Source organism: Labeo rohita, chromosome 12 (assembly GCF_022985175.1).
Source record: "Labeo rohita strain BAU-BD-2019 chromosome 12, IGBB_LRoh.1.0, whole genome shotgun sequence".
Taxonomy (NCBI): domain Eukaryota; kingdom Metazoa; phylum Chordata; class Actinopteri; order Cypriniformes; family Cyprinidae; genus Labeo; species Labeo rohita.
In genome coordinates, this window is record NC_066880.1 from 679572 (window position 1) to 702500 (window position 22929).

Genomic DNA, 22929 nt, shown 5'->3' on the forward strand with positions numbered 1-22929 from the left:
TAAAATGTGATTTAAATAATATATATATATTTGATTAAAATAAATAATTGATTTAAATAATTCTTTATTATTTTATTACTTTTTTATTTATTTTATTTTTTTTATTAGATTTAATTTAATTTAATTTAATTTAATTTAATTTTTTTTTATTTTTTTTTATTTTCCAAATTGTGCAGCTTTGTATTTTTAAGTGCAAAACAAGAAAGAAAACGAGATGTAATAATAATCTAATATTTTATTTTATTTTGTTTTATTTTATTTTATTTTATTTTGTTTTATTTTTTTATTTTATAGCTTTGCATTTTGCATATAGTCCAGCCCTAGATTTTATTTGGAGAAAACCTGTATTTTCCAGCCATTTGTTGAAAATAAATGAATAAAATGTGATTGAAATAAACACATTCATAGATTTGATTTAAAAAAAAAAAAAAAGATTTGATCATTTGTATATTTTGATTATGTTTTGTTTTGATTATTTAAATAAATAACTGAATATAATATTGAATATGATAATAACTGAATATAATAATGAATATAATATTATTTACTTAAATATATACATTTGATTTAATAAATAACAGATTAAAATATTAGGTAAATAAAATTAATTTAAAAAATGCATTTTATCAAAAGCACAAATTATAAAAAATAAACAAATAAAATAAAAAAAGATTTGATCATTTAAATATTTTGATTATGTTTTTGTTTTGATTATTTAAATAAATAACAAAATAAATGTGATTGAATAGAATTGGAAAAATTATAAATATATGTATAAATATATACATTTGATTTAATAAATAACTGATTAAAAACTAAGTAAATAAAATTATTTTTGTATTTTAAATTTATTTTATTAAAATCACAAATGGTAAAATAAACAAATAAAAGATGATTTAAATAAATACATCCATACATATGATTTAAATAAAAAAAAAATAATTTATTTATTTGACCATTTAAATATTTTGAGTACGTATTTATATATATATATATATATATATTATATTTATTTATTTATTAAATTATTAGAGAAAGCAGTTCTGGTCATTCTGGCCTTTAAAGGTGTTTTTATTTCTGCAGCTGATTCAAACAGAGCGACTGGAGGAGTTTGATCAGCAGTGATCAGGACAGACAGTCTGAGTCTTTTTTTCCTCCTTCAGATAAATGATTAGCAAACACTGTTGTGTGTCCCGTTCAAAGAGACCCGTGAGCTTTGATCTTCACACACGCGCACACACACACACACACACAGGTGCCATAGCAACCAGGAGGGCTTCACCGTGGCAACAGGAGGCTGTTGATGCTAAATGATTCCTCAGATCAGGTGTCGTGTTGTTATTTTTGTCATAGATTTACACTGAAGACTGAGCTGATGTAGAATCTAGAGTCTTCAGATGTTCTTGAAGGATCTTGTGCATTTACAGGATGTTTGTGTTTTTAACACTGATTTGTTTTAATGTCTCTGTATAGTTTATGGTTATTATTTATTTTATTTTAAGTAACTTTTTTTTAGTTCTTTAGTTTTAGTTCTCATTCAAATCAAGTACAGCTAGATCAATACTGTATTTTAAACCCCCATTTGTGCTTTTAATTTTAAAGTTTCTAATTTTAAAATCTAATTTTAAAGTTTCAGATATCAAATATTAAAATCTATTTTAACATATCAACAAAATTTTTTTTTTTTGGTGATTTTAATTATTATTAGTATTACTACTATTTACTAATATCGCATTTTAAACCCCTATTTGTGCTTTTAATTTGAATACTATTTTTAAGAAATAGAAACCACTGAATATGCGTCAGGGTTATTATAGTTAACTAAAAGTAAAATAATAAAAAATAAATGTTACTTGAAATAAATGCTGGCTAAAATAATTAAAAAAAAAATTATATATATATTAAAAAAAATAAATAAAAATATAATTCAATAAAAAATGAATACTAAAATAACTAAAAGTCACGTTATAAATAACTTATTTTAAAAAATTATAAAAAGTTTATAAAAAAATAAAAAATAAAAAATAACAAAAACAAAAAAAATACTAAAACTAAAATCTATTTTTAAGTTTAAAATATTAAATATGAAAATCTACTAATTATATATATATATATATATATATATATAAACCTTAAATAATTGTTTTGTTTAGTTTAACTTAAATACTAAAATAACTAAAACTGAATGAACTAACATTATTAAATAAAAAGTTATTTTAAAAATTATAAAAAGTTCTCAAAAATCTAAAAAAAAATCTAAAAAAACATATTGAAATAAATGTTGACTAAAATACTACAATATATCAGCTCAGCTGTTAATGAAAATCTATGAAAAAAAAATGTACAGCAAGATCTGACCAAATAACTTGTCATTTTTAATTACAGTTTTAAATGTAAATATTTACAGGCTGTTGTGTATATTTGGACTGTATTTTACAGAATTATTTTCTCTGTATATATACTGTATATTTTATAGATTTAGATGAAGAAATGTATTTTTTTCCGTGTTTTTGTGGTGTCAGGTGTTCAGAGGTCAGTAATGAATCACATGAATGTGTGCAGAGCATCCGAGAGCTTGTGTCAGGCCAACTTTGACTATTATTAGTGTCTCGTGCGTTAACTGGACTCAGCAGTTTCCTGCTGCAGTCTCATTACATTTACAGGCCGGAGAGAACGCCGCTAACACAAAAAATTAATTGGAGGCGTTGCGATAGTCGGGACGGGTGGATAAATCAGCCCGCGGGACGACGCTTTTATGTGCCGCAGCGGAAAGGAGGAGCCTCGCTTTAACAGGACAAGATAAAAATGTTGGGACGCTGGAGTTGTAGAGTCTGCGGCGTGTGACGGGCGACTGTAATTCTGCTCCTAACGCACACGTACGGATGTTTCGTGGCCAGAGTCGCTCATTTTCGGCCCATTTTGCCTCTCTGTGTTTTTTATTCTCTCAGCTTGTAAATTTGTCTAAAAGAGGCTGTGTGCAGGGACATATTTCACTGCGACAGGTCTGCGGCGCCTATAAAAGCGACCCGTACGCTTCACTTGAGTGTCATAAAGCGTCTCAATCTCTCAGGATGGAATATAAGAGTCTGTGTCTGATGGGACAATAGTTGACCTTTTCACCCTCGACCTTTTAGAGGTCATGACGCAGGTCAAGGAGATCAACAGAGACGCTGTTCGTAAAGGTCAAAGGCTGTTAGTATGTTCCTGAAGGATCCTGTGCATTTACAGGATGTCTGTGTTTTTAACGCTGATTTGTTTTAATGTCTCTGTATATAGTTTATAGTTTGTAGTTATTTATTTTATTTTAAGTAACAGTTTATTTTTTTGTGGTTTTAGTTGTCATTCAGATCAAATTATTTTGTTTATCTTAACTTAAATGCTAAAATAACTGAATGAACTAACATTATAAAAAAACTTATTTTTAAAAATTATAAAGAAAATTATAAACGTGTATAAAAAAAAATAAAAATATAATATGATAAATATAAAATATTTATATGACCTTTTTTTGTCAAATAAAAAATAAAAATAAAAATAATAAAAACACAAAATATTACTAAAACTAATTTTAAAGTTTCAAATATTAAATCTATATTTATATATAGAGACCTTACACTTATTTTATATTATACCTGATTTAATTATTTTATTTACTTTCACTTAAATACTAAAATAACTAAATTAACTAACATTATAAATAAAAAGTTATTTTTAAAAATTATAAAAAAGTATAGAAACATAAAAAATAAATATAAATATATAATATAATAAATATAAAACCTTTTTTTGTAAAATAAAAAAAATATATAAAAATAATAAAAATCAATACAAAATACAAAAACACACAAAAAATGATCTAATTTTAAAGTTTCAAATATTAAACATTAAAATCTACTTTAAAATATCAATATTTTTTTGGTGATTTTAGTTATCATTACTATTACTACTATTGACTAATATTGTATTTTAAACCCCTATTTGTGCTTTTATATTTTATATGCATCAGGGTTATTGATTAATTATAGTTAACTAAAAGTAAAATAATAAAAAAGGAATTGTTACTTGAAATAAATGCTGACTAAAATAATTATTTTAAATTTATATATATATATATATATGTGTATATATATATATATAATAAAAAAATACTAAAATAAATAAAAGTTAGTTCAAAAGTGAATGAACTAACATTATAAATAAAAACTTATTTTTAAAAATGATAAAAAGTTTATAATAAATATCAAAAATAATAAAAATAACAAAAACAAAAAAAAATACTAAAACTAAAATCTATTTTTAATTTTAAAATATTAAATGTGAAAATCTACTTACTAAATATCAACAAAAATATAAATAGTATAATAATAATACTAAAATAAGTTACAAGGCACAATGATATATATCTGATGTATCTGCTACAGAACATGAATTCAGTATAGCTAGATCTAAATCTGAATCTAAATCTGCTCACACACACTCATTAAATCATTAATGCATTAGAGAATTAATATTATGACTTCCTGTGAAGCTGCTTTGAAACAATGTGTTGTGAAAAGTGCTGTACAAATAAATATGACTTGACAGTGGTGCATGATTTTTTTCTGTTCTTTGAACAGTATTTTTAAAAACATAGGAGGCAGTTTGCAGTACATACAGTACAGTACAGTACAGTACAGTGTGTGTTTTGCTGTCAAAGACAAACTGAGATCAGCTTTAACCAACGCAAAGAAATATAAAAGAACAGCAGAAACACACACACACGCCGCCGGGCATCCTGGGAATGCTGCGAGCTCAGTCTGGGTTTGTGCCAGTCCGGGGCTGTTCAGTGAGAGGCGTGTTTGACCCCCTGACCTTCAGAGTTGAAACGGAGGCCACGGGTGAAAAACACAACCCTGCTGAGAGAAAAGAGGCGTCACATGACCTGAGTGTGAGAGAGAGATAGTGTTTAAGTGTGTGTGTGTTTGAGTGTGTGTTTTATCATTTTTTTCCATGTTTATTCACTATCCACAATCCAGTTAAAGCGAGCAGTGAAAGTGTGCTGCTGAGTGTTGAAATGAGGTAATTGAGCACAAACAAACCTCTTTTTTTGTAAATGAGGCTCATTCACAAATCTCAGCTCTGTTTGCGGTAGTGATTACTGACGCACTGTAAGTAAATATGGTTTTTACTTAAAAGAGATGTTTGTGTTCATGCAGTTCATCAAATGATGTTGCTTTCATGCATGTTTTTACTAAATTATGCACTGAATCGACTGTGTTAGCAGCAGCAGTTCATTCCCACAGCACTGATGTGTTTGATGAACACCTGATTGAAACGACACGCTTCACTGAACCCAGTGATTTGATTTGATTTGATTTGATTTATTTTTTATTTTATTTTATTCATTCATTCATTCATTCACTTTATTTTTAAGGTTTATTATGTGATGTTTTTCAAGGCTCACTAAAACTGAACAAGAATTAATCATTTTATTTTTTATTTTATTTTATTTTATTATTTAAATTCATTTATTATTTTATTTTATTTTATTTTATTATTTTTATTCATTTTATTTATAAGGTTTATTATGTGATGTTTTTCAAGGCTCACTGAAACTGAACAAGAATTAATTATTTTATTTTATTTTATTTTATTCATTCATTCATTCATTATATTTTTTTAAGGTTTATTATGTGATGTTTTTCAAGGCTCACTAAAACTCAACAAGAATTAATTATTTTCTTTTCTTTTCTTTTCTTTTAATATTATTTTTTAATTTAATTTATTTAATTTTATTCATTCATTCATTCATTTTATTTTTTTAAAGTTTATTATGTGATGATTTTGATGGTTACCAAAACTGAACAAGAAATAAATTTTATTTTATTTTATTTTATTTTATTTTATTTTCATTAATTAATTAATTTATTTATTTATTTATTTATTCATTCATTCATTCATTCATTCATTCATTCATTTTTATTTTTAAGGTTTGTTATGTGATGTTTTTCAAGGCTCCCTAAAACTGAACAAGAATTATTTTTTGTTTTATTTTATTTTATTTTATTTTATTTTATTTTATGCATTCATTCATTCATTCATTTTATTTTTTTTAAGGTTTATTATGTGATGATTTTCAAGGCTCTCCAAAACTGAACAAGAATTAATTATTTTATTTTATTTTATTAAAGTAGTATTTTTTTATTTAATTTATTTAATTTTATTCATTCATTCATTCATTTTATTTTTTTAAGGCTTATTATGTGATGATTTTCACAGCTCACCAAAACTGAGCAAGAAATAATTATTTTATTTATTTATTTATTTTATTTTATTTTATTCATTCATTTTATTTTTAAGGTTTGTTATGTGATGTTTTTCGAGGCTCACTAAAACTGAACAAGAATTATTTTATTTTATTTTATTTTATTTTATTTTATTTTATTTTATTTTATTTTATTTTATCTTATTTTATTTTATTTTATTTTATTTTATTTTATTTTATTTTATTTTTGTTTTTGTTAAATTATGCCCTGAGTCGACTGTTATCAGCAGCAGTTCATTCCCAAGCGTTGATGTGTTTGTTGAGCTCCTGACTGAAATGATGTGCTTCACGTTTAAGATCTGAACCCGGTGATGATGATGAAGCTCCTGGGCTGGTTTGGCATCTGTGGTTAATCAGGTTATGGAGGTCTGTGTTTCTCCGTTAATAACTCTGCGCTGCTGTTCCAGGATCAGTGTGATGAATGGCTGTTTTTGTGGGTTTTGTGGGAGATCAGCACTTTTATTCTGCTGTTAATGCAGCGGCTCACATTCGCTCACCTCACAGCAGCTTCTCACCGCATTTCCTTCACCGATCTGTGTATTTTATTTTGCAGTCAGTTGTGTTTTACAGGTCCTTAACACAATGTACAGATTTAATTCACACAGTCAAGTCACTTATTTATATAGTGCTTTTTACAATACAGTTTATGATATTGTAAAAGATAAATTACTATAATACTCTTTTACCCGTCACGTCATTTGATTTGATTTGATTTGATTTGATTTGATTTATTTGATTTATTTATTATTTATTCATTCATTTTAATTTTTAAAGATTTATTATGTGATATTTTTCAAGGCTCACTAAAACTCAACAAGAATTAATTGTTTTGTTTTTTTTAAGGTTTATTATGTGATGATTTTTTCGCCAAAACTGAACAAGCATTAATCATTTTATTTTTTTGGATTTTTATTAGATTTTTTATTTTATTTTATTTTATTTTATTTTATTTTATTTTTTATTTTTTTATTCATTCATTCCTTTTTTTTTTAAGGTTTGTTATGTGATGTTTTTCAAGTCTCACCAAACTGAACTATAATTAATTATTTTATTTTATTTTATTTTATTTTATTTTATTTTATTTTATTTTATTTTATATTATTTTTATTTTGTTTTATTTTATTCATTCATTTTATTTTTTAAAGGTTTATTATGTGATGTTTTGCAAGGCTCACCAAAACTGAAGAAGAATTATTTTATTTTATTTTATTTTATTGGATTTTATTTATTTTATTTATTTAATATTTATTCATTCATTTTAATTTTTAAAGATTTATTATGTGATATTTTTCAAGGCTCACAAAAACTGAACAAGAATTAATTGTTTTGTTTTGTTTTTTTTTGTTTTGTTTTGTTTTGTTTATTTATTTATTTAATTAATTAATTTATTATTTATTCAATTTATCCATTCATTCACTCATTCATTTTATTTTTTTAAGGTTTATTATGTGATGTTTTTCTCACCAAAACTGAACAAGAATTAATTACTTTATTTTATTGGATTTTTATTTTGTTTTATTTTGTTTTATTTTGTTTTATTCATTCATTCCTTCATTTTATTCTTTAAGGTTTATTATGTGATGTTTTTCAAGGCTCACCAAAACTGAACTATAATTAATTATTTTATTTTATTTTATTTTATTTTATTTTATTTTATTTTATTGTATTTTATTTTATATTATTTTTATTTTGTTTTATTTTATTAATTCATTTTATTTTTTAATGGTTTATTATGTGATGGTTTGCAAGGCTCACCAGAACTGAACAAGAATTATTTTATTTTATTTTATTTTATTTTTATTTTATTTATTTTTTTATGCACACTTGATTATTTACTTACTCTGTTATTTTATTTTATTTTATTTTATTTTATTTTATTTTATTTTATTTTATTTTATTTTATCCCTTTTGCAGTTACAGCCAGTTACTTTGGGAAAAATATAATGTTTTTTAAATTAATTTTTTAATAAAGTTTAGTAATAACAGTTTCAAATTAGCTTATAAAAAAATCCTGTAATATTAGGTCACAATTAGCACCGTTTTGCTGAGATCACATGCAGTGACGGTGTGTCTGAATGACAGATGTTGATAGAGTATTTGATGGTGAGATCACAATAATATCCTCCAACACGTTTCTTCCTCCTCCGGTTGTGAATGATGTGTTTCCTCATTTTCTGTGTGTGAAATGAGACGTGGGAGCGTCTAAAGAGGATTTCAGTCTGCAGGTGGTTTGACCTTTTAAATTATTCACACACATCAACGATTCTCCTGACACACACACTCTCGTCCGTCTCTCAAACAAATGTGTGTTTGCACCCGAAGATTCTCATGTTCTTTACACGTCCCGAAGAAAATCAGTGACGTACGGCAAACCTGTGTGTGTGTGTGTGTGTTTGACCTCTTTGAGTAGATGTTCAGATCCCGTCACTGTCCTCTGTTGGTCAGTGTGTGTCACTGCACTCAACACACTGCTGCATTAAATGCACTTGTGTTCATTTTAATACGAGAAGTGCTTGTGCATTCAAAAGAACACTCGTAAAATGTGTATCTGTGTTTGTTTGACTCTTTTCTCCGTCTAAATAAGTCACTTGAGTTTGTTTGTGAGCACAGTGAATGCTGTGTAATGTGTTTTCTGGCTCTAATCGTGTGTGTTTTTGTGTTTAATGCAGGTGTTCTGAGGGGTGATGCCCCGTACGGCCCGATCATCAGTGTGTTAGACGGTGCGGCTCACGTCAGAGACAGACGCGCGTGTGTGTGTGAGAGTGTGTGTGTGTCAGCATGGCTCTGACCGACAAACACAAAGTCAAGAGACAACGACTCGACAGAATCTGTGAAGGTGAGACTCGTTTATTCTGCTCATGATCTCAGTCGCTTTCATTTTCAGGCCCGAACTGAATCTTTTCACACTGTTTTGGGGAAAAGGCAGAAATTCAACTTGAAAATGCACACTTGATTATTTACTTACTCTATTTTATTTTATTTTATTTTTTCTTTCTTTTTTTAAGGTTTATTATGTGATGTTGTTCAAGGCTCACCAAAAACAATAATTATTTTATTTTATTTTTTATTTTATTTTTAATTATTATTTTATTTTTATTTTTTAGCAGGGTTGTGCAAAATTCATAATTTAAGAATAGACTCTTTAAATTCATGAGTGTGAATTTGTGTTGAATCAATCACAACACACAGGAACTTGAATTTAAATCAGTGTTATTTTAACACTGTTTATATACTGTTTATTAATATTTAGAAATAGCTTTTATGCTTTCATAATCATTTTAATTTTTCTTCATTTTAATGTGTGCATGCAATAGGAGCTCCCTACACAGTTACTCTGAGAAAAGCATCATTTTTATTATTATTTCTTTAAATATTTCTATTGAGGTTTGATGTATTTTCATTTCAGTTTATAAACTGAAATTTTTATTTATTTCCGTCAAGCAATTTTATTTCAGTTAGTTTCAAAAGCAGCAAGTAGTTGACGTTTTTCATCTAATATTTATGTTTTATTTTATTTTATTTCAACTTTATTTTAACGCATAAACATGTTTTATTATTTTTTTATTTTTTGGTAACAGCAATAACCCTGATTTGAGTTTGAATCAGAGTGTACAAGTACAAGTTTGTACAAGTTAGTCTTTTCTTTGCTTTTCTAGTAAAAAAGTGCAATTTTTACAGATTGTCTTCATATTTGAATTCATTGTGATTGTAATTCCTTTTATTTAAACTGAAATCATATTTAAATTTGAGTTGCAATTCTGAATTCTGTTTCATTCACATTTTATTAATATTTTTCTGAATGTTGCTGGTTTTAACATTAACCTTGTTTTTCAAAGGAAAACATTCATCAAAATGACTTGCTTAAACTTTCGGCTGGTTAATTTTAACTGATAGTCAGAAAGCGATTTGTTCTGCTGTTTTTTTTTTTCACCAAAAATTCGAACGTCGTTTGTAATATGCAAAGAAAGTTAAAATGCCCTTTTTTTTTTTTTTTTTAATAGAGCGTTATTTATATGTTATAAAAATGTTTTTACAACATTCTTTTATCAACTAGATACATTATAATATCCAGTTTTCTCGTCATGATTATGTTATAGTTACAAAACATTCTACTGACTTTATTTCATCCAAAATAAACATTACATAATTATTTTTTTATATCCTAATATCATTAAAATGTCATTATTACATGTTATTGTCATGAATTTAACATTATTTAAAGGTTACAAAAAAAACATTTCTTAGATGTTACAGATAACAAGTACAAATAACATTTTGAATTTTCAAATTTTGAAATCATTTGTAACTGTAACATTTTAACTGATAGTCAAAAAGTAATTCTTTCTACAGTGTTCTAACTTTTTTCACCAAAAATGTTATGTTATTTGAACGTTTATTTGTAATATTCAAATAAAGGTAAAATGGCTGTTTTTTTTTGTTAATAGAGCGTTATTTATATGTTACAAAAATGTTTTTACAACATTCTACTGACTTTGTTTCATCCAAAATAAACATTATATAATTATTTTTTTTATATCCTAATAACATTAAAATGTCCAATTTTTTTTGTCATGAATTTAACATTATTTAAAGGTTACAAAAAACATTTCTTAGAAAGTTCATCAAGTACAAATAACATTACCAATTTTCAAATTTTGAAATCACTTGTAATTATTTAGAACCTTTCTGCTGGTTAATTTTAACTGATAGTCAAAGGAAGGCAGTCGATCTCCCACAATCCACTGCCACATTCTATTTCTGTTCTGATATGAGATCTATTCCTGATGGATGATATCAGTGTATTACATGAAACACGGCATGTCATTTAGCAAATCTGCACAAACAAAAATGAGATCTGGCGGTGTCTGTGGAAAGCCTTGGGCTGGATGACACTCATGATTAAATCATTACACTGCTCGAGATGTATTTTGCATAATCCAGCACTCCAGAGATGAAGTGCAGATAGTTTAATCAGAGAAACGACAGGGAACGATGCGCTGCGGGGAAAACGCCAATCTGGCGCCCGCCAGCGCCGGCTCGGACGCGTTTGGAGAGAAAACCTCAGCGTGGCCCCGTTATTACAGGCCTGGGGGGTCGAGATGAAGTGCGGTTTGGTCTGCCCTCGACTCGTGGTGTCTTTGCCGGTCCCGTCTGTTGCTCCATCTGGCTCGAGCTCGGTCTGCTTATGGCAGGACGCCTGTGAGGAGGGATTGAGCGGCAGGCGACGAGGACAGAGGAGCACAATCACATGCTGCTGTAGTTACAGGAGGCGTCGAGCCCGTCGGCAGATGTTCCTCTGCAGCTGTCAATTACTAACATGTGCTTTGCTCTCCAGGCTCTTGTTAAAGTGTTAAAATGCTCAGCGGCGGTTTAAACCTTAATACATACAGAGCAGTCACGGGAATCAGCCTGAGTATGCAACTTGCTTGCATTGGCCAATAGCTCTGAGGCAGTTGTTCAGATGATGCAGGTCGTTGCTAGGACATTGCTAGGTGGTTGCTAGGTGCCCAGGTAACAAATTTAGGTTTTTTGTGGAAACATTGTTTCGAAAAGTGATTAGAACGTTGTTTAAACGTTATGAAAACGTTTCTTATGTTGATGTTCTAACTTTTTCAATAAAAAGGTTTCACCAAAAGCGTTTATTTGTAATGTGCTAAGAATGTTTAAATGTCCATTTTTTTCGTAATTACACCATTATTTAAAGATTACAAACTTTGTTACTAACTTTATTTTTACTCAAAATATTTTTACTTTTTTTTTTGTTATATTCTAAGAACTTTATAATATCCAGTTTTCTTGACATGATTATAATGTTAAAGGTACAAAAATGTTTTCACAACATTCTACTATTTTTATTTTTACCTAAAATATGGCATTATTTAAATGTTTATTTTTGATATTCTAAGAATGTTAAAACGTCTAGTTTTCTTGTCGTGATTAGAATGTTGTTTAAAGGTTACAAAAACATTTCTTAACTTTTTCAATTAAAATGTTTCACCGATAGTGTTTATTTGTAATATTCTAAGAATGTTTAAATGTCCGGTTTTCTTGACGCTAATAGAGCGTTATTTTAAGGTTGCAAAAATGTTTTCACAACATTCTACTATTTTTATTTTTACCTAAAATATGGCATTATTTAAATGTTTATTTTTGATATTCTAAGAATGTTAAAATGCCCAGTTTTCTTGTCGTAATTACACCATTATTTAAAGGTTACAAACTTTGTTACTAACTTTATTTTGACCCAAAATATAACATTATTTTAATGTTTTTTTTTGTTGTTGTTATATTCTAAGAACTTTATAATATCCAGTTTTCTTGACATGATTATAATGTTAAAGGTACAGAAATGTTTTTACAACATTCTACTGACTTTATTTTATCCAAAACCTAACATTATATATATTTTTTTTATATCCTAAGACCATTGAATTGTCCAGTTTTATTGTCATATTTATAACATTATTTAAAGGTTACAAATGTTCATCAAGTACAAATAACATCATAAGGATGTTCTGAGAATGTTTTCTCTTAATGTTACAGACTAGGGTTCATACAAGCTGCTTAAAGTGCATAAAGTACTTGAATTTGACTTTTATTTTTAAGGCCTGTAAAACCCTTGAAAATAGCAATATTCCTGAAGAAGTACATGAAAAGTGCTTGAATTAATCAAAGGCAATGTATCTATGAAATAAGTGTTTAATTCAGTAAGCTCATATCTTTTAAATTCATGCAATTCAAAAAACATATTTTTCTCGCGTATTTTAGTTAATGTCTTAACTAGTGAACCGAATCAACTAAGTGAGTCATTTACGCAGGAACCGCTCCTAGCAAAAACCAGATCAAATTAAAATTAACATTCATTTTCCAATTTCAACATCGCTTGTGATGACTTTAAAAAACACTTAAAGTGATGGGTGAAACAGAGCTTTTCTAAACTCTGAATCCAGTTAAAATGATTCACTGTTTCGAAGCGCTCTAATCAGATCGTGTATCGCGAATCATTTGATTCAGATCTAGATCTCAAACACGAATCGCAGTTCGTTTGAGTTAGATTAGAACTCTGGAGCAGGTTCATGAATCATGAATGATTCACGATCCGCGTTCCTGATCTGAAATGATGGTTTGCGAATCATTTAATTTCGATTGGAACTTCGGAGCACAAATCATTTGATTTAGAATAGAACTTCGCGTATTGCGAACCATTTATTTCAGATCAGCACTTTAGATTGTGCATCACAAATCATTTGAATCGGAACATTTGAATCTTTTGATTTAGGTCAGAACTTCGGGACAGGTTCATGAATCTTTTGATTCAGATTGGAACTTTGTGCAAATATGTGCATATTTTTGGTGGTTTTTGGTGGTTGTCCATCATGTGGTTGCTTAGAAAATTCTTAGCAAATGCTGTTGACAATGAATTCTGATTCTGGGAATAAAAAGTGCATGCATGTTTTGTAATGTTTAATATAATCATGTATGTGCTATTGTTAAATCTACGTATTCACATAATGTTTGTATAACATTCTACTTTTGCAGCAGATTCCTTGTGGTAATACCGCTCCACTCTGTAAGCATTAGAACAGCCGCTGGAGACGTGTTTTTGCCTTGTTTTTGGTCTGCTGGGTTTATTTTAGGGGTTTGCCTTTAAAGAAGGATCTGCTCTATTTTCAGAAAACTGCTGTCAGATATGCTCATGTTTGTTGGGCCGTTCTTGCAGATTTTTCTAAGCTCTGGAAGGATTGTGAACTATCTATCATGACACTGCTGAACTGACCTGTCGGTGCGTGTGAATGTTCTTATACAGTAGAAATGCAGTGAGAAATGAACTACAGGACAGCTGCTGGTGTTAGCCTTCAAGAAAGAGTTTTGTTTGCCATCAGCGTTAGACTACTCATCTGTTATTAAGCATGAAGATATTTTACACTCACACTGTGCCTTAAAAGAACCCTTGGAAAGATAAGATCTGGGATGACAAAGACACAAATACTTAATAAATAGTTAGATTTATTAATAACAATTGGAATAAACGATATAACATGTGACCTTGGACCACAAAACCAGTCATGAGGGTAAATTTTTGGAAGTTGAGATTTATAAATCATCTGAAATCTGAATAAATGAGCTTTCCATTGATGTATAGTTTGTCAGGATAGGACAGTATTTTGCAGAGATACAACTATTTGAAAATCTGGAATCTGAGAGTGCAAAAAATCTAAATATTAAGAAAATCACCTTTTAAAGTTGTTCAAATGAAGTTCTTAGCAATGCGTATTACTAATCATAAATTAAGCTTTGATATATTTACAGTTGGAAATTTACAAAATGTCTTCATGGAACATGATCTTTACTTAATTTCCTAATGATTTTTGGCATAAAAGAAAAATCGATCATTTTGACCCATACAATGTATTTTTGGCTACTGCTACAAATATACCCGTGATACTTATGACTGGTTTAATTAGTCACTATATGTAGTTTACATTCGTAATTTGGCATTTCATACAGGATACAGTTTATCACATGTTTTTGGAGCTTAAATGTGGCTCTTCCAACACTAATCTTGTAGATAAAGGGTTAGTTTATCTCAAGTGGTGCAATAATTGTAAATTTGGATGCTTTATCATTTAAAATTTCATGTTTCCAAAAACATCTGTATAAACCAAACAAAGATGGCTTATAGTATAATAAAAGTTCCTGCGCGTTCCTTTGCGATTCCAATGCGTAAAGGTAAACGTAAAAAAATGGTGAAAATGAAAATGCAATGTGATGCCTCCTACATTGCATCACTTCACATGTAACCCTAACCCTAACAAAATGAATAGCATGAACATAGACCAGTCATACACACACAAAACCAGTCATAAGCAGCAAGGGTATATTTGTAGCAATAGCCAAAAATACATTGCATGGGTCAAAATTATACATTTTTCTTTTATGCCAAAAATCATTAGGATATTAACTAAAGATCATGTTCCATGAAGACATTTTGTAAATTTCCTACTAAAAATATATCAAAACTTAATTTTTGATTAGTAATATGCATTGCTAAGAACTTCATTTGGACAACTTTAAAGGCGATTTTCTCCGTATTTTGATTTTTGTATTTTTTTTTATTTCAGATTCCAGATTTTCAAATAGTGTTTCAAAAAGTTCAAATAGTTGTTCTGACAAACCATACATCAATAGAAAGCTTATTTATTCAGCTTTCAGATGATGTATAAATCTCAATTTCAAAAAATAGACCCTTATGACTGGTTTTGTGGTCCAGGGTCACATTTGTAAGTGAAGTGTCCAGGATTAACACATTCTGTCCAGATCTGCAAGGATTAACACTGGTTGACTGCATCCTAACATTGTGAAAGACATTGAACCAAGTATGACGACCAGCCATCCAGTCATGCTATAGAGATGCGTTGGTTTGTTTATATTGCCGTTATTGGATGGGATGACACTTTGAGTGTTTGTCATAGAGGACAGTGGTATTAAGTTGGTTTTATTTGGACTAATCTCTCGTTGCTGTTGTGGGGCCAGTAGGGAAGGATAAACCCCTCTGGATTAGCATGAGCCCAATGCCAAAGCGTTGTCCTTCTGTTTTCTCTATTTTTCACATCTTTCCCTCCCAAATCAAAACCAGACGGCTGAGAGCATCCAGAAACAGGCTTGTGTGTTTGGTAAGTTTGTGTTATTGAGCTGTTGTGTTGTCCTATTCTTGCTTATGTTTCCAGGGCTAAATAATTCAGCGCTTACCTGCCAGTCACATGATAGCATGACCTCAAGTAATGCAAAAAAGAAATGTCGGCTAGAGATCAGGTGAAACGTTACTCCCTCGCACACCTTCGCAGGGAAACATGAGAAGTGAAATCAAACACCTGCTTTTTCCCCTCCTCACAACCGACCTCTCTTCTTTCCTCACCCGTGCATGCGTTCACTAACCGTTTGGCTTTCAGTCTGTAGAGTACGAGCGTTTGCACTCAAACTCTGCTTAAGATTCTCTCTGCTGGCACACTGGCAGCTAATGGGTTGCATCTACTGAAACTAACAGCAACCTCTGCGGGAACTTCATGGCTGTGCGCGGCACCGTTCCTCCTCCGGATTACTACCCGTTCGATATCGCTCTCTCGGCCCAGCCGCCTGAAGATCTGCAGGGCTTTTATAAAGGAAACCAGCACATGCTGAGCAGATCAGGCTCGCATTACGGCCTGGCCGCCGGAGGGGTCAGGACCGCTTGGGATCAAGGGCAAGCTAGAGCGGTTACTCCTGGTCCTACGCCTGGACCTCTTCCTCCTCCTCCTCCGCCTCCTCCTCCTCCACCCCCTCCTCCCCCGCCCTCGGCTCATGAGATCAGCCGCTTGTACAGGGATTCTCTGGCCGTCAAGATGATCCCAGACAGTCAGCGTATTCGCAGTAGAGCCGCTTCGCCCGCTTGCTTCGGCATCGAGTCCAGGTTTGCGGCCGAACAGGCCAGCCTCGGCGGTCACTCCGTGTACGGCGACGTCAACGGCCTTCCTCTGGAGTCCTGTCAGCCGGCATCCACCTGCATAGTGGTGGACCCAACGGCTTCGGTCATGGATGGGACTCTTCCTAGAGGGAACCCTGCTTACGGGTCTGTTGCAACTCAGAGGATGCCCTATGACCCTGCGTACGATCCGGGCACTGCTATGGCACCGGCTCCGCTCACCGGCGGGATGCCGTCGGCGGCCGACCCCAAGAGGACCGTGGATCCGAGCTTTCTGGCTCTTCTGCGTTCCGAGGGTCTGTCGGAAAGCACTATAACTCTTCTCCTACAGCAAGGGTTTGATTCGACATCCATGCTTGCCATGATGGAAGACCACGACGTCCGCTCCGTGGCTCCCAATTTGGGACAAGCACGTGTGCTTTCAAGAGTAGTTCTCAATTGCAAGACCGGAGCAACTGGCGCTGCAGTTATGCGTGGTCGTTCTAACAGCTTCAGCCACCGCAATGATCTCTACATGCAGCCTCAGACGCTCGGCATGGACGGGAATCTCATTCAACAGCCTCCCAGCGCCCTGCAATCCGTCTCGCCTAGAATGGGAGAGTTTCTCGGTCGCCGTCCGAGCAGCGCACCATCTCAGCATCTCCTCGAAACCACGACATACCCAGGGGTTCGCTCGATCGGAGGTCTTCCGGTTAGTCCGGGCGGCTACACCACTGCGCTTCCTCAAACACGGCCTTTGTACAACGCCCACACCGGCTTGGCCATGTCCGCCCTGCCTGCTCAACAACAACCTCCGACCACCCCAGGAGTGGCACCCAAGACCTTCTCGAGTACGTACACCCCTATGGAGCTGATGAAGCGTCCTCCAAACCTTCCTCCTCTTTCTCCTGCTCATAGTCCGCATCACAGCCCTCAGTTACTGCGCAAGGGAGCAGCGCCCGCGGAGAGTGCCATTCTTCCGGCATCTTCAGCCCTTCAGCCTCAGACCCTTAATGCTAACAATAAGCAAACCCGTCGAACCGGACCTCCGGTCATCGTTTCCACCATGGCTTCGCCTGACACAAGTAACGACCTTACTTCTGTCTTTTCCACCTGTTCCTACATCCCTACCTTCATGTGATGGTTTTCGGTTTGTGGTTGTTGATGTTTAGGCGTTTTTGTACTCTGAATGTTCCTTGTTTTTGTTAGTAAAGATGGTGTAGATGGTTAACGCGAAATATGGAGGCTGTTGAAGTTCTAAAACATTCTATTCAAGCTCCTGCTAACAGTAGACTTTGATATCGGACGTGCAAAGCAGATTTAACTAAGTGCTCTGTTTTTAGATTAGGAGACTATATATATTCCACCTCTAGTGGGATTCATTTGTGATCCCAGCTGAACTTCCCGAATAGACTCGGCTTCATAACTTTGCAGCAGATTAAGGAATTGCAGTTGAGAACAAAGTTGAAAAGCAGTTGAATTTTTAGACCTTTTTGCATCTATGATTATGCTTTGTGCTTGAACTACAAGAACTGTGTTTACAGTGCTTTCTCTCTTTGTTCAGATCACAGTGTTTGTGTTATACAGATTGAGCTGAGCACTGTACTTCACTGCAGGCCTAATCAGGCCTCTTAGAGCCTAAAATCTCATTAGGGATAATAGGATATGCAGAGACACGCTCTTCTGAGAGCACGTTAGAGTCTTTCGACTGGAGACGTGCACTGAGAGTCTCTGGAAAACTCACTTGATCAGCCTGACTTGACATTTTAGGTTTTTGGCAGGAATTTACAAGAAGATTGGTGTAGACTGTGCAGGCTAGTTCCCAACTGCTGATAAACGCTGATGATTCATGATGGTTCTTCTGTGTCTTAAAAGCACATGCACAGTCTGAATGTTGTTGGTGTTCGGGAGGCTGGTGTGTAAATGAGTTCTGTCACAGCTGACACGTGACCAGCCTTCAGTGTTGAGAAATGGTTGAAATAAGATTCGTTGAAATAGTGTTAAATGATTGGCAATGACACTGAGACATTGAAATATAAATAAACCTTTCTTTCTTTCTTTCTTTCTTTCTTTCTTTCTTTCTTCCAGAAACTGTCATTAGTTGCTCCTGCAGTATTTGTGCGACTGTTGGTTGTCATGTGTACACCTTAATTATCTGTTGCTTGGCAACCAGTGGATACATTGTAATAACACATAGATAATGTGGTTAGTTGTTTCAATGCTGAAAAAACGTTGAAATAGTGTTAAATGATTGACAATGAAGACACTGAGACATTGAAAGATAAATCTCTTCCTTTCTTTCTAACTTTTTTCTTTCTTTCTTTCTTTCTTTAGTCCTTTCTTCCTTTTTCTTTCTCCCTTTTTCTTTAGTTTTTCCTTTCTTCCTTGTTCTTTCTTTCTCCCTTTTTCTTTCATTTTTCTTTTGTTTTTCTTTCTTTCTTTCTCTTTACTTTCCTTCTTTCTCCCTTTTTCTTACATTCTGTCTTTCTTTTCTCTATTTCTTTCTTTTCTTGCTTTCTTTAGTCCTTTCTCCCTTTTTCTTTCATTCATTCTTTCTTTCTTTCTTTCTTTCTTTCTTTCTTTCTTTCTCTTCTTCCTTCTTTTCTTTCTCCCTTTTTCTTTCTTTCTTTCTTTCTTTCTTTCTTTCTTTCTTTCTTTCTCTATTTCTTTCTTTCTCTATTTTTTTTTCTTTCTTTTTTCTTTCTTTCTGTCTGTCGTTCTTTCTTCCTTTTTCATTCATTTTTTCTTTTTCTTGTTTTTTCTTTCTTTAGTCCTTTCTTCCTTTTTTCTTTCTTTCTTTCTTTCTTTCTTTCTTTCTTTCTTCATTTCTTTTTGCTTTCTTTCTGTCTTTCTTTCTCCCTTTTTGTTTCATTTTTTTCTTTTTCTTGTGTTTTTTCTTTCTTTAGTCATTTCTTCCTTTGTCTTTCTCCCTTTTTCTTTCTTTCATTCTTTCTTTCCTTCTTTTCTTTCTTTCTTTCTTTCTTTCTTTCTTTCTTCCAGAATCTGTTATTAGTTGCTCCTGCAGTATTTGTTGGTCTGTTGTTCGTCTTGTCAAGTTGTTACCTTAATTATCAGTTGCTTGGCAACCAGTGGATACATTGTAATCACACATAGATAATGTGTATAAATGAGGACAGATTGAGTGCATTTTTATTTACAAACACACATCATCATCATAATGAGTGTAAATGCATATTTTGCAAACTCAAGAAGTGTGTGTGTGTGTGTGTGTGTGTGTGTGTGTGTGTTGAGTGGGCGGTGCTCTGCTCTGGCTCCCGGTTGTCTTAAACTCTCAGGGTTGGTTGGTTTCATAAGTAGTTTATTAACAGTCCCGTTAAGCAGAGCAGTGTCCGCCGCTCACCGACAGACACACACTGACCAATCTGACCGCAGCACGTCCTGCCGCCCGGATGGAGCTCGCCGCAGGTCAGTGACACGTGTGTGTGTGTGTGTGTGTGTGTGTGTGTGTGACACGTGACCCGCTGGAGGATCATCTGAACCTGCTTACACCCAGAACACCTGTGGCTGCAGTGCATTATGGGTAGTAAAGACATGCTTGGAAGGGTTAATTAGCTTATGTGTGCAGCAGGATGAGTCTGTCTGAGTGTTCAGCACGTGTCCTGTAGAAAGACAGAAGTGATTAAAGCCGTGTGTGTTTGTGTGTGGTTATGTAATCTTAAGTATAAATCCCATGAGGTTCTTGTGTTTATATTCGCTCGCTCGAATCAGGCCGAGTTTGATTTGTGTTGTCGTGTGTATTCAGTGAAAGACGTTCATCTGCAGGCTTGTAAATAAACATGTTTTGTAGTGTTTAATGATGATTTGAGCAGTGCATCAGTGTTGAGTTTGGATATGAAGTGTGTGTTTGTGTCTCTGGATGGAGTCAGTGTGAATAATTCATGCGTTGTAAATGGAACGGCTCCTGGATATTGAATATCCACACCGACTCTGTGTCACACTCTTTTACTCTTTTGTTTTCATTTCGTATTGTTCAATCTCTCTCAGTTCAGGTTTTCTTGTCTCTTATACAGTGACCCCCAAAACGAATTCAAGTCATGCTTAAAAATGTGAATGTCATTCATTAGATACCACATCAAATTTTTAGTAAATAAAGATGCACAAACACACTTTATACTTTATACCGACAGACTGTTGTTTGTAGGTTTGAAGTGCTGAATCAGTAGATGTAGTGTTGAAGATGAAGACGGTCAGTATTGTGTGTGTTTGTGGTTATTTAGTGGATGATGTTAATAGTTCATGTGATCAAAACAGCAGCTGATTCAGACACAATGAAGAAAAGATTCTGCTGCGTTTGTGCAGATACAGATAGACTTGATCTGATGAATGATGATGTTCAGACTGATGTTTTTTGGGTTTAAAAACAATGTTCAAGTCTATATCAGTCCTGAATCAATAGGTTCTTGATCAAACTGTCTATAGTTTGTAGTAGTTTCTATGTTAATGTTTACTTCACATCTAAAGTGATTTACAGATTCATTGTATGCTCATATAGCTTTCTTTAAAAATCCCATTCATATCATCCTTACATTAAATACACACAATATTTAATATTGACAAACTGCAAGCACTTGCTCCAATGCCAGTCATTTATTAATTTGTGTCGGGTGAGTACGTCATATACATACATTTATTACATATTATTAGTCTTGCATCTGCTGTCATTTTTATTTTTTTAATTTTTTTTAAATGCCTATATAGTTTTAGTAATTTTTTTTTATTGTTTTTGTCTATATAGTTTTTATTTTTATTTCAGTTTTATTTTGAATTATTTTGTATGTGTGTCTTTTTTATTTTTCAGCTTTAGTAATTTTGTTGTGTTATTGTCATTTTTATTATTTTTAAATGTCTATATAGTTTTAGTAATTTTATTGTGTTTTTGTCTATATAGTTTTTATTTTTATTTCAGTTTTATTTTGAATTATTTTGTTGTTTGTATGTCTTTTTTATTAGGTTTTTTTCAGCTTTAGTAATTTTGTGTGTTTTTGTCATTTTTATTATTTTTAAATGTCTATATAGTTTTAGTAATTTTGTTGTGTTTTTGTAATTTTTTTAATGTCTATATAGTTTTTATTCTTATTTCAGTTTTATATTTAATACTTTTGTTGTTAGTATGTCCTTGTTATTCATTTTTTATTTCAGTTTAAGTAATTTTGTTGAGTGTTTTTGGCATTTTTATTATTTTTTAAAATGTCTGCATAGTTTTAGTAATTTTGTTTTTGTAATTTTTTAATGTTTATATAGTTTTTGATAATGATTTTTTTTATCTTGGTTTTAGTTATTTTAGTACTTTAGTTACCTTTAGTAACCTTAAAATATAAATAAACAAAATTATTTAAAGTTTTCTCATTTTCTTTTCGTTTATTTCAGCATTTATTTTAAGTATTTTATTTCATGTTTTGGTTTTAGTTACTGAGAATAACCTTCAGACCAGCTTCTAAAGCATCTTTTCTAATAATTTAGAAAAAAATTAAAGTGAGTTTTTCAGAATAAATTGAGGTCTATTCAGTCTGTTGAAATATTATTTATTAGTCAAGACTAAATAATAATAAATGCAGTGATTTTTTTTTTTTTTTTTTTTTTTAATCTGGAGAATTCATTAAAGAAATGTGTTTTATTGGAATAGCATTTGATATAAGGGCAAAGACTGTAAATGTTCATGTCATTTGCTTTGCTGAAAAAGAGTACACAGTCTTTGTCTTTTAATCAAAGTTCAAATCAACGTTTACAGTGTTGTGATTCACAGGTGCTGAAAAATTGAGAATCACCAAACACGCAGATAAACAGCATACTGTACTACTCTTACTATTTCTGCTGTATCTATATATTGCAGGAACACTATTCTATTTTAAATTCAGCCTCTGATTGGCTCGTTCTCACTTATCTTAATCTGAATTTCCTGTATGATGTCACTGGGTTGAAATCAGATGCTCTGAAATCTCCTTAAGTGCTTTTGGAGGATGAGATATATATGTGTGTGTGTGTGTGTGTGTGTGTGTGTGTGTGTGTGTGTGTGCGTGCTGACTGTTTTTAAAAAAAAAAAAAAAATTATATACCTAAAGAAAATTTGAACGTTTCATATTTGTTATAAAAGCATGAAACTATTGATATTATGAAGGTATGACTGAGCACTGAAGGTCTCTGTGTGTGTTTGCAGGTATCAGGCCTC

The 22929-nt window shown here is 31.8% G+C and overlaps 1 protein-coding gene across 4 annotated transcripts in view; it reads left to right on the plus strand.

The window, feature by feature from the left end:
• ctbp2l (C-terminal binding protein 2, like) overlaps positions 1-22929 on the plus strand; it is a 50345-nt gene that overhangs the window by 17410 nt on the left and 10006 nt on the right. Inside the window, exons 2-3 of one of the 4 annotated variants that reach the window (XM_051124619.1) lie at positions 8974-9140; positions 22918-22929. The exon at positions 22918-22929 is cut by the window's right edge and continues 143 nt beyond it. In XM_051124619.1, coding sequence (XP_050980576.1) covers positions 9083-9140; positions 22918-22929 — 70 coding nt within the window. In that variant the 5' untranslated portion in view covers positions 8974-9082. Of the gene's footprint in view, positions 1-8973; positions 9141-16297; positions 17828-20087; positions 20169-22917 lie in introns of those variants that run through there. The other 3 variants (XM_051124618.1, XM_051124617.1, XM_051124620.1) reach the window with 3 other exon arrangements.